The sequence below is a fragment of the Schistocerca nitens genome, chromosome 9 (genome assembly GCF_023898315.1).
Source record: "Schistocerca nitens isolate TAMUIC-IGC-003100 chromosome 9, iqSchNite1.1, whole genome shotgun sequence".
In the NCBI taxonomy this organism is placed as follows: Eukaryota; Metazoa; Arthropoda; class Insecta; order Orthoptera; family Acrididae; genus Schistocerca; species Schistocerca nitens.
The window spans coordinates 358892432-358905684 of NC_064622.1; the positions used below are offsets into that span (position 1 = coordinate 358892432).

Genomic DNA, 13253 nt, shown 5'->3' on the forward strand with positions numbered 1-13253 from the left:
GATTAATTTATTAGCCTTCACTGCTAATTACCCTGACAAGAGCATGTGCCATGACGACCTATGGGCCTCTGTACTTCTAAAACAATTCTTCATCTTGAAACAATTCTTCATCTTGAAGCGGTTTCCATACACATGAAAATTAACAATGCGGTATTAAAAAGCTATAGGAAGCAGGTTTTGTAGTTGTGGAAGAGAAGAACAACAATTAGTGCTATGCGTTCGTATTATTTTTATTTACACAATACTGCACTGATGTTCAAAACCAAAGTCCATTCGATTAAAGCACAAATGAAAATTCTATTTACAATCTTCTCGAATACTGACATCTGGAGGATATTTTTGCTTAACTGCAAATGTGGCTTCAAACTACTTAAGTATAGTTGAAAATCATTTGGCTATCCTGATAGTAAATGCACTTATACGGTATCAATGAAAACAAAGCGTTAACACAAATACCGAGCGCATGTGGCCGTCTGTGCACATTCATGACTTCAGATTTTACCACAATTCCCACTTCAACGTACTCCTGCTGCATGACTTCCTCCGGAACCCAAACGAATACTTATGTCCATCGGAGAATCCCTATCGTATGAGACTTCCATGTCCAAATCTTCGTCGTCTTCATCATCATGACTATCGCTGTCGTCATCATTATCATCTTCTTCTTCGTCGTCTTCTTCTACTTCCTCTAGCTGCTCAGAGGGCTTTTTACCGATAGGCAGTAAGTCACAGTTCTTCTGCACAATTACTGACATCCAGTTGCTCTGTTCATTTTCTAACGCGTGTAATTCGTTCTCGTCATCACAAGATCTATCAATACTAAACCACAAAGGATCTGCAATTTTGTTCTGTAAACTGGGAAACATTGGCACCGGCATTGTGAGTTTGCAACAGTAGTCAATATCAAAAACTCAACAGCACTACCACAAACATCAACCGTGCGACAAGCACTTCAAAAGTAAACAAATATCGACAACACTCACTGTCATATGATGAATCTTTGGAAAAAACATAAGCACAATGATTTCCACCAAGGATATTTTGCTTTCCGCGGACACGACAGTGAATCGATAAGGCTAGGCTCAACAAAACAACTTTTAATTGCAGTCACTAACATCAGCAGCTGTAGTGACTGTATTGTTTGCTACAAATAGCCAACAAAATTAATTTAAAAAAAAAACAGAATCAAAAACTTTTTAAAGGAATTTCTCTGAAGTCACAAGATCCACTCATAGAGAGGCACCTTCTGTCATCCATAAAAAGTTCAACTAGGGTTCACTTTTTAACGCCATTTACCTTCCACCACTATTCCTTGGTGGCTGTATTTCGGAGCACGAGTATTCTGTCACAGTTATTGTGGAGAAACTGCTGCTGTACTTCATTCTATTTCAACATGTTTACATTTTGTTAATCGAAAAAGTCAAAACATTGGTCAGCAGGAGTATTTTCGCAGCTTCTGGAACCATAAGAATAAAAACCTAATATTATCGTTAAAATATTTGTAGCAGTTGGTGTGCGTGTTTGTGTGTTGTGTGTTATGAGTGTGTGTGTGTGTGTGTGCACATGCAAAATATTTGTAAATGAATGATGTAACCCACATCTTTGAAAGATTTTTAGATGAGTGGATAAATAACTTAAAATGTCACCAAAAAAAAGAAAATTGTATGAACTTGTAGTTTGTGGGACCAAACATGGTATAAATTGTGCATTATATGCAGGAAATAATGCCCGAGTGTGATGTGACAGGTGTTAAACTAAAAATTAGTTATTCGAATTGCTTACATCAATTAATACATCAAGATTGTGAAATCTTGAAATAGCACTATGTCTGCAAATAATATGAACGTGCCAGCTGTTGATTAGTTTGCCATAGCAGACAGCGTTTTCGTCTTTGAGTTTCCGATGTGAAAGTGAAGTGGAACCATGATGGGGCACTTATAGCACACACAAAAGCGTACAGGCCACATCGTCTGTTGACTGACAGAGACGCTGACAGTTGAAGAGGGTTGTAATGTGTAATAGGAATACACCTATCCAGACCATCACACAGGAATTCCAAACTGCACCAGGATCCACTGCAAGTACTATGACAGTTAGGTGGGAGGTGAGAAAACTTGGATTTCATGGTCAAGTGGCTGCTCATAAGCCACACACCACTCTGGTAAATACCAAGCGTCGCCTAGCTTGGTGTAAGGAGCGTAAACATTGGACGATTGACCAGTGGAAAAACGTTATGTGGAGTGACGAATCACGATACACAATGTGGTGATCTCATGGCTTGGTGTGGGTATGGCAAATGCCCAATGAACATCATCTGCCAGCGTGTGTAGTGCCAACATTAAAATACGGAGGCCGTGGGGTTATGTTGTGGACGTGTTTTTCATAGAGGGGGCTTGCACCCCTTGTTTTTTTACGTGGCACTATCACAGCACCGGCTTACATTGATGTTTTAAGCACCTTCTTGCTTCCCACTGTTGAAGAGCAATTCGGGGATGGCCATTGCATCTTTAAACACGATCAAGCACCATTTCCACAGCCTGTGGCGAAGTGGTTACACGATAGTAACATCCCTGTAATGGACTGACCTGCACAGCGTCCTGACCTGAACCCTACAGAACACCTTTGGAATGTTTTGGAACGCCGACCGACATCGATACCTCTCCTCAGTGCAGCACTCCGTGAAGAATGGGCTGCCATTCAACAAGAAACATTCCAGCACGTGATTGAACGTATGCCTGCGAGAGTGGAAGCTTTCTTCAAGGCTAAGGGGGAGCCAACACCATATTGAATTCCAGCATTACCAATGGAGAGCGCCACGAACTCGTTAGTCATTTTCAGCCAGGTGTCCGGATACTTTTGATCACATAATGTATGTTAACAGATTTTTTTCTCCATTTAATAATGTTATGTCATTAGCCTTCTGTATTTTTCGATCTGTCTCAATGACTTCAATATTTTTTATAAGGGGTTGAACCAAAGTGATTCAAGTACAGATCCTTGAGGTATATGGTAGTTAATACCCCTGATTTCAGATTCGTATTCAAATTCTGTAGTCACATACTGCTTTCTGTTACCAACATATCATCTTATCCACTGTACTTCATGTCTGTATGCCACAGGTTTCAAGTTTTTCAATTAGTGATTTATGGGTGATCGTATCAATGATTTTAGACAAATCCAAAACATCAGATACCGAATTTCCTTTGTTTAATGCATCTATAACAGACTGTATTAGGCTTGTGCTAGCTGTTGCTGTAAAATTTTCTACTTGGAAGCCATATTGTACCAGAACCAGAACACTATGTGCCTTGTGTTAGGTCTGTTGGTCGATTCTGGAATAACCATGCTGGGAGGCAGCCCAACAGCTAACACAAAGAGTATTAATCGTCATGAAATTTTCATAATGGGAGATAATTACTACTTGCAGTACTGGAATTAAATCACAAGTTCTTGTTGTAAGTAATATTTAATAGAAGTCACTATTAAGTTACACTGACATAATTAATTTACCTCTAATTTTCTGTGGTTGCTGATCATACAGTCCATCCATGTATGTAATTCTTATAAATATGTATGTGGTCGAGTTGCATTTAGTTGCATTAGCTGATGGTCTTTTATCATGTCAGCTGTCTGATAATTAAATCTCCTGCAGCCTTGTTTACATGCACATGTGTGCAAGTTGTTGCTTTCACCTCGTCTGCTGACATATCTCACCGTTGCGATTACATCACAGTGTACGTTGCAAGTTCTGCTCTGCTTCGCCGCTCTTTGTGTCAAGCGAAGTGCTATAATGTTTAATACCCCTCTCAATTTCACTTACCTGCTACTTTATACATCAAAATACAAGTAAAATCTCTTATATCTAAATATGCTTGCTTAACACTAGTTTTCGAAAGAAAATAGAAGTTAAATTACTATTATGTACACTATGTACAGTCATTTTCCTTCTCATCTGGAATAGACACGCCCTCAGACCTCACATCTGTGCACAGATGGAATTTCTTCTCCATACTGGTGTGACTAAGCATATTTGCATTAACTAATGCCTCTTTTTTGTCACAAGGAATGGGATATGATGATACACGAAAGGTTTCATGTGGGTCAATATCCATTTTGTACTGATAATCCTTGATAACTCCAGGTTGTTTTCCAAATACATGTGCATACTTAAATAACAGATCTGTAAGTTCATGTTGCTCCTGTTCATTTAAGGTGGTGGACTCACTTACCTTTTTCTCTACCATTTCACAGTTTACATCTGATTCTGGCACTTGTTCATTAGAGTGAGTGTTTACAGGCAATACGGTATGAAATACGAATTGAAATGTCACATCAGACTCCTCCTTCTGCTTGACCTTCTTGTCTAACGTTTTTATTAAATCGACAGAAAACACCTGTTCGTTTACACTGAAGTAGCATTTACCACTTCCTGTGTCAATTTGCGTCTTATAAGTCCTAAACGTGTCCATCCCAATCAAACAATTTACCATTAATTTGTCAATGACGAGGAAATTACATTTGACAGTAAAGTGTCCTATTTTAAATGGACTAAGTGCTTCCAACTTCACTACTTTTGATTTGTGTCCAGTGGCCATCTGTATTCTACAACTGTGCACTGGGAACGTGGGAACTTTACCTCTTTTCTTTGACTCTTGGAAAAAATCCGTTGACATTAGGTTAGTCGTTGCAAATGTGTCTAGAACTAAGTGTACGTCCTTACAGGTTGGTTGTGGCACTTCGTGCGGCATCTGATTGTTGCCAATTGCTTGCCACTCCATCAGCAGGCTGTTACCGCTTAGAGGCGGCGGATAGCCTTGTACTGGTGGACCATAGTTCCATTGTCAATTGTAATTGTTCTGATAACCTCTTGTGTTTTTGTTTTTGCCATTTCCATTGCCATATCCATTCCCTTTTTGTATGTACTGTGCCCGATATGTTTGCCATGTTTGTTGCTTAGCAACATTATTGTTTACAGGTTGGTTTCCAAAGACAGATTGAGGTGTTTGTTTATCTACTGCTTTATGTTGCCTCTTCTTAAATCAGGTTAATGGAATCCAAAACTGACAAAAAGGACTCAGTGTCGTGTTCTGGTGTGCTTACTAATATTTCTCTTATGTGTGGCGAAATCGACTCTTTACTATCTTCAATACATCCACCTGTGATATGGGGTTGGTCCAATTTCTGGTCTTATTTAAATACTTTTCGACATGACCCCACAAGCTTCCATGCTTGCTATTTATTGGAGCCAGGTTAAAGACTTCACATCTTAATCGCTCTTGAATGGCTTCTGACCAGTACTTGTCTAAGAAAGCACATTCATATTGCTTGTAACTGTGACAAAGTTCTACCATTTCAGTAGTCCACAAAAGAACGTCATCTTGGATTTAACCAACAACAAATCTTATCTTCTGAATCTCTGTCCAGTTACACGGAAATACGTTGTGGAACCCACTGATAAAAACTACCAGGTTCATCTGATTTCCATCTGTTGAATACGTGGGAAATTGCCTATGTCTAGGGCAACCCTTCATCAGCGAAGATGGATGTTAAACATGCGGCGTTATCTGACATCAGTGTGTTGTTACAAGCGTGTGGAGCACTATGTGACAAATGCTCATGTATTGTAGGTATTGCTGTAGGTAAATTACGAATTTTACAGTCTTCACTTGCGCTCGCTATCGGGCTTGTGACAGGATATGGAAACTATTACATCCACTTGACCTACTTCATTTGATGATTCTGTTTCCCGTTTCTTCATGGCCTCTTCTACCACTATATATACTTTGCATTCAGATACTACCTTCTGCGCTAATGAACTACTTAGATCTGAGGTAACTGCTTCTGCTCTTTTACTTCCATTGTCTAAATTTTTCCTTATCTGAGTTCTTTCTCTTTTGGCACATTCAGACTCTAATTCAAGCTTTCAACTCTTAATGTTAGCTCCTCTACTACCAATCGTAAACCTTCATAGTCCTTGTGTAGCTTGTTAACAGTAGTGATCACGTTCTTTATAGTATTACACATTTGATTTTGATTTGCTCTTATACTATTATTCGTGTGCATGATTTTTTTTAATTCACTTTCTGTATATTCTTGATTGTCACAAATTGAACCTACCTTTTCTTTCAAGACATCAATACTTTCTTTAAAGTCAGAAATAACCTCCTGTTTTAGTTGGTTTTTTTCCATTTCTTTTAAGCTTTCGGATATCACTGTGTGCGGATTTTCTGTCAGATCATTGAATTTTTGCGTGACACTGTTTTGTAAATTTTCCATCTGTGTTGAAATCTGAAAAACCTTGAGACAAATCGTTAAAGTTTGTGAATCTTCAGGTTTTGGCGGCGCAAAGACTGTTCCATTAAGTTTCGGGTGTGCAGCCGCAAGAAATCTCCTTCTTCTTGGAGATTTCTTGCAGCTGCACACCCGAAACTTAATGGAACGTTACATTTTGTGTTCAACTTACAAAAGCTGTTGTATAACTGTATTGAATTTCATGTTCATGTCGTTCACAGTTGTCAGTAACTGCTGTAACAGCGCATTGGTGGTACTATTATCGTTGCTATTAGCTGTATGTTGCATGTTAATAACAAATTACCGATAATCAGTGTCATTCCTATATTGTCAAAATACATTGTTGTTTCACATTCCTCTGTTTCGTTCAGCAGCAATATATCGCTTCAGGAGATGCGTGAAACAGTCTCATTGATAGTATCATGGTATCGTCATAGTTTCTCCGCCTATCTGTGCTGTCGTTTGTTACATCTGTGATACCTATCTCTGATTTATGTCGGCTTTCTGCTAACTGCGCGGTTGGCGTTTTCATTTACCTGTTCGTGCAAATCACCGCCATCTTGGCCGATTGCACGTTCTGTATTGCGATCAATATTGCGTAATTTTTCGTCATCCATTTTGATCGTACCAGCAATTACCAAAAATTTAATAAAAACCAGTGGAAAAATTTTCATGTGAATATACCTTACACCTGAAACCTGCAATTTCCTGTGAAATCGTGTTTTGATAAATTCCTGTTAATTTGTCGAAAAGAACACTGACACAAATGATTGAAAATTTCGTAATAGTTTACACTATTCTGAGGAGTCAAGGTTAGGTATGATTTTTGAGTCCTTTCGATTAACAGATTTTCTGCTAGGGAAACAGTGAGGAAAAAGAAAGCTAACTACAAGAGAGGCGCCACTAAGCACAATCATGCAAGCTATTGTGGAAATTTCCTGCCTTCTCTGCATAGTCAAGCAGCTCACTTACATCTACCACTGGTGGATAAATTGGTCTTTTTAATTCTCTACTCCTCGTTTTTTACGTTATGCTCCTCGTTTTTATATAGTATGGCTTTTGTTGCACTCTTATTCATGCAATGAGAAAATAGAGAAAAATCAGTTATTCTTTACACAATAATGACAAAATTTTTGTGTGCATTCATTTAACATTCTCTAGAAGAAGTCTGTTCATGTTTAGTTATGACTTTGTCCTGGGAAACTGGTCGCCAGTTGTGTTAGGTCTGTTGGTCGATTTTGGAATAACCGTACTGGGAGGCAGCCCAACTGCTAACACAAAGAATATGAATCGTCATGAAATTTACATAATGGGAGATAATTACTACTTGCAGTAGTGGAACTAAAGCATGAGTTCTTGTTGTAAGTAAATTGATGCCATGAACAATAAGAAAAATACAATGCAACATACCAATACTGAAGTCACACCAACTGTATTTTGCAGCAAACGTGGTGCTTAACAAAAAGTCAATTTTTCAGTTATGACACACACATATATATTTAAAAGAAGTCACTATTACATTACGCTGACATCATTAATTTACCTCTAATTTTCTGTGGTTGCTAATCATATAGCCCATCCAGTAAATCTCGATGATTAGCACATATCTATTTTTAGATGCCATGCAGGATGAAAGAAATTATTGCCTCTTCTTATGATTGCAAGCAAACGTCATGCTTATGAACGAATATTGGCGTAGTAAAAATATTCTTGCGTCTATGATAACTCTTTATATATATATATATATATATATATATATATATATATATATATATATATATATGGCGTAGTAAAAATATTCTTGCGTCTATGATAACTCTTTATATATATATATATATATACTCCTGGAAACTGAAATAAGAACACCGTGAATTCATTGTCCCAGGAAGGGGAAACTTTATTGACACATTCCTGGGGTCAGATACATCACATGATCACACTGACAGAACCACAGGCACATAGACACAGGCAACAGAGCATGCACAATGTCGGCACTAGTACAGTGTATATCCACCTTTCGCAGCAATGCAGGCTGGTATTCTCCCATGGAGACGATCGTAGAGATTCTGGATGTAGTCCTGTGGAACGGCTTGCCATGCCATTTCCACCTGGCGCCTCAGTTGGACCAGCGTTCGTGCTGGACGTGCAGACCGCGTGAGACGACGCTTCATCCAGTCCCAAACATGCTCAATGGGGGACAGATCCGGAGATCTTGCTGGCCAGGGTAGTTGACTTACACTTTCTAGAGCACGTTGGGTGGCATGGGATACATGCGGACGTGTATTGTCCTGTTGGAACAGCAAGTTCCCTTGCCGGTCTAGGAATGGTAGAACAATGGGTTCGATGATGGTTTGGATGTACCGTGCACTATTCAGTGTCCTCTCGACGATCACCAGTGGTGTACGGCCAGTGTAGGAGATCGCTCCCCACACCATGATGCCGGGTGTTGGCCCTGTGTGCCTCGGTCGTATGCAGTCCTGATTGTGGCGCTCACCTGCACGGCGCCAAACACGCATACGACCATCATTGGCACCAAGGCAGAAGCGACTCTCATCGCTGAAGACGACACATCTCCATTCGTCCCTCCATTCACACCTGTCGCGACACCACTGGAGGCGGGCTGCACGATGTTGGGGCGTGAGCGGAAGACGGCCTAACGGTGTGCGGGACCGTAGCCCAGCTTCATGGAGACGGTTGCGAATGGTCCTCGCCGATACCCCAGGAGCAACAGTGTCCCTAATTTGCTGGGAAGTGGCGGTGCGGTCCCCTACGGCACTGCGTAGGATCCTATGGTCTTGGCGTGCATCCGTGCGTCGCTGCGGTCCGGTCCCAGGTCGACGGGCACGTGCACCTTCCGCCGACCACTGGCGACAACACGTGTTGAGCAATTCGGCAGTACGTCCACCCGGCCTCCCGCATGCCCACTATACGCCCTCGCTCAAAGTCCGTCAACTGCACATACGGTTCACGTCCACGCTGTCGCGGCATGCTACCAGTGTTAAAGACTGCGATGGAGCTCCGTATGCCACGGCAAACTGGCTGACACTGACGGCGGCGGTGCACAAATGCTGCGCAGCTAGCGCCATTCGACGGCCAACACCACGGGTCCTGGTGTGCCCGCTGTGCCGCAGTGTCCGGAGCAAGTATGCTGGGTCTGACACACCGGTGTCAATGTGTTCTTTTTTCCATTTCCAGGAGTGTATATATATATATATATATATATATATACACTCCAGGAAATGGAATATATATATATATATATATATATTGTAACCTCCCCACAACAAATTCTAAAATAAAAACAATATTTATTAGAAATGGTGCCACAGCTAAGTATAAACTCCCCACAAGAATATTAATGGCAAAGACAATTAAATGAAAGCTCGCTATCTGACTCAAGTACAAGTTCCCATTAAATAATAAACGCTAATCCCATGATAATGAAACTGTAATGATAACCTAAACTCAATTCAACCGAAAAGTCGGTGTTTGCCCTGTGCGAAACGAGAATAAATTTCTTACCTTAGTGAAACTGCATGTCAAAATTCTGCTCTTATTGTTCTCTGTTGCTTGCATGAAAAGCATTGGAAGTACCTTTTAAAAATCTTTGTTAAAAGGAAATGGAAGGAAATTTGAATGATTGTCTCTAAAATTGCTTTTAAATCAAAATTATTATTGGGGGCGATTTTTGAAAGTTAAATTACAATGACTGTTCGTTACATTATCTGATGAGCGCAAAGCTGCATGATTATTTATTTAAATAAATTATACCTCGTCCTGAATCTCGACCATTGCGATGCCGACGCCCGCCGACTGCTCTCCGCTACTGCTAGCAACCGACTCCAAGCACTACTGAGGACTGACTACTGCAGACTGACTGACTGCTCGCTACTGCGAGTCGAGCGCAACTGCTCTGGTCAGAGATTCTACAATGTCTCAGCATCGCTGCCGCACAACATACGTGTTTCATAACCCTCCACTGGGGGGGCAAAAATTTGGCAGCGATGGTGAGTCATTTGGACTTGCCATCGTAACAAATTTTTCCTTTAATTAACAAAATATTTAGATGTATCACATGAATTAAATGTTGTGCGCATGCACCGATTACAAAACATTACAGACAAGACAAAATATAAGTACAAAACAAATCAGGAAAGATGTATATACAAATTATTTGACAGATAACAAAGTGTACACACACTAAAAAATTCTTTAGCAGTTTCATAACAGGCAAAAAAAAAAAAAAAAAAAAATCATGTTGACAAGTGTCATGAGTGCACATGCACTGCAGTGGAGAACATATCAGTAAAAGACGAAATGTATATACAAGAGTAACAAATGACATAAATCATAAAAGGTATACAGAATGAACACAAATCATATCGAAAATTGAGAAGAGTGCACAGGCACTGTAGTTCAGTTGAAAACATATTCACATAAGTGCACATGCACTGAAAAGCTTTTGAACATTTTCATAACAAATAAACACAAGGATAGAAAAAATCATCAAATCACAAAAAGTATATACAATATAGATGACAAGAGTGCACACATACTGCACTTCAAAACAAATCGAAAATGTCTTTAGTATTTTGACAACAAATGGCAAAAATCATGTCGACAAGTGACACAAGTGTACTCGCACTAGAGTTCAACAAATCGAGAAAAAATGTATATGCCATGAACATAAATGGTGTTAGTCAAAAAATGATTTTCACTATTAGGATAGGAAAGGAAGGATTGCATCATGGTTGTAGCACTTTAGTTTGCACATAGCTGCACTGAAAGTCCATATCTTTCCACAGAATCACAACTAAGTGATACAATCTGCAGTTCCGTTCCCAGAAGTATTTATCAGCTTATCAAGACAGTGAAACGTCGTAGTAGTATTCCATACTATCATTTGGCAGTATACCAGGTACACCAAACAGTGGGACCAGAATAACGTCTTCATCGCTTACGGTGGTGGACAGCATGTCGTGTCAACACCACGCTCTTAAGAGGCGGCACACAGTGCTCCATAACAAAGTCTTGATTAGTGATTACATAAGTAGTTTCTTCGCCTACAGTGGTGGACAGCATGTCGTGTCAACACCACGCTTTTAAGAGGCGGCACACCAACGTAGAATTAGTGCAAAAACCAAATATAGTGCTCCATGATAATGAGGATGGACAAGACAAATGGATGTTACAATAATTTCAGGTAGTTAGGTCAGAAGGTGAAGGACATTAACTAACACACAAGTCTTGATTAGTGATTACATAAGTAGTTTGCGGTATCCATACTCTAGTCATTGAACATTTCTGTACCATGAATGTAGTATTACAGAAAAATGTTCATTAATTAATTTAAAGACAAGAGTGGTAATCAATCGCCATCAAGTATTGAGTATTACAAAACATTTTTCCTCATTCAAATGACATATTTACAAGTAACTATTAACACTCAGTGGCCTAGCAACTTTCGATTAGTACAAAATATTTATCATCATTCAGTATTAATATGGGAAGTCATCATTGAAAACACTAACAAAACGTTAAGTTACATTAATTATTGGCACTCAGTGGCCAGCAAGTATTGAATAGTATAAAACATTATTCATCATTCAGTATTATTCATATCATTAAGAAATCATTATTAAAAATCAGTTAATTACAGTCATAGCATTAATAAGCATGGGCATTATAAGTTACATTAATTATGGGCACTCAGTGGCCAGCAAGTATTGAATAGTATAAAACATTATTCATCATTCAGTATTCTTCATATCATTAAGAAATCATTATTAAAAATCAGTTAATTACAGTCATAGCATTAATAAGCATGGGCATTATAAGTTACATTAATTATGGGCACTCAGTAGCCAGCAAGTATTGAATAGTATAAAACATTAGTAGCATTAATAAGCATGGGCATAATAAGTACTCTCATTACTATAGATAGTGGCAATTATGTTTAGGTATCATTAAGAAGTCATTATTCAAGTGACATACAATTCAGAGCTGATCAGTGTTATTCAGAATTATCATAAACTAGTGACATTATCTGGGACTGTTAATACATTTTGTTTTTTCTGCTAGCAATGCATTGCTTTGGGTAATTATAAGGGAAAGCAAGAAGAAATAAGAGAAAAAATTGCTTCTAGGTTGTTCCTATAAATGAAAAGATTGTGTAACGTCATTCGTCATGAGTCAGCTGTAGCAAGGTTATCACATTCATAAATGATAGACACAAGTGGGTAAGAAAAATGCAAGTACTAGAACAGGTATAATAAGTAACAAGTTTAGTAACTATCATAAAAAGCTTTTCCTGAAAGAAAAATACAAAATGGATTATTGAACTGAAAGAAGAAACGCAGACTATGCTGAAAAGTAGTGAACTTCGAATTAACAGGTAGTGAAATGTGTATAAAAAATGTGTTCCATAGCTGTCCTTTCCAAAACCTTCAGTCATCCTACTACGCAATATAACACCTGCTGTCAAAGTAAACTGCAACAAATACTTAAATAACTACATAGCATAAATACATAACTTCAACATTATCCTCATCTGTAAAGAAAAACTTCATTATTCATATCATCATAACTCCATCATTATCATCACCTGTAAACAAAAACTTCATTATTCATAGTACCATATTCTTCATCATTGTTCATTATCAGCATTCATTATCATCTGCAAAAATCATTTCATTATTCATCACACAACTATTCCTAATCCCTAGCATATTTCATCACTTAAAACTAAAATGTGTAGTTCTGTCTGACAGCTTGCATCAATCGCTTTGTATTCTGAAAGAAAAAATTAGTTAAGACTGCTATTCTGCGATGTGTATAATATATTCTGGTTAATGCTTGTTAATTCTGATCCATTTACTCGTCCTCATTAGCTTATTGCATCTTCTTTCGTTTATTCCATAGGTGAAATTCCCACTTCTGTTTAATTCATTTCCTGTACGCAT

The 13253-nt window shown here is 38.7% G+C and overlaps 1 protein-coding gene across 1 annotated transcript; it reads right to left on the reverse strand.

Annotated features, from left to right (window-relative positions):
• Positions 1 to 212: 212 nt before the first annotated feature.
• LOC126203323 (anaphase-promoting complex subunit 15B) lies at positions 213 to 989 on the reverse strand. Its single transcript, XM_049937590.1, has one exon. It carries the CDS (start codon positions 876 to 878, stop codon positions 516 to 518), a length of 363 nt encoding a protein of 120 aa, XP_049793547.1. The 5' UTR covers positions 879 to 989; the 3' UTR covers positions 213 to 515.
• Between the last annotated feature and the right edge of the window lie 12264 nt (positions 990 to 13253).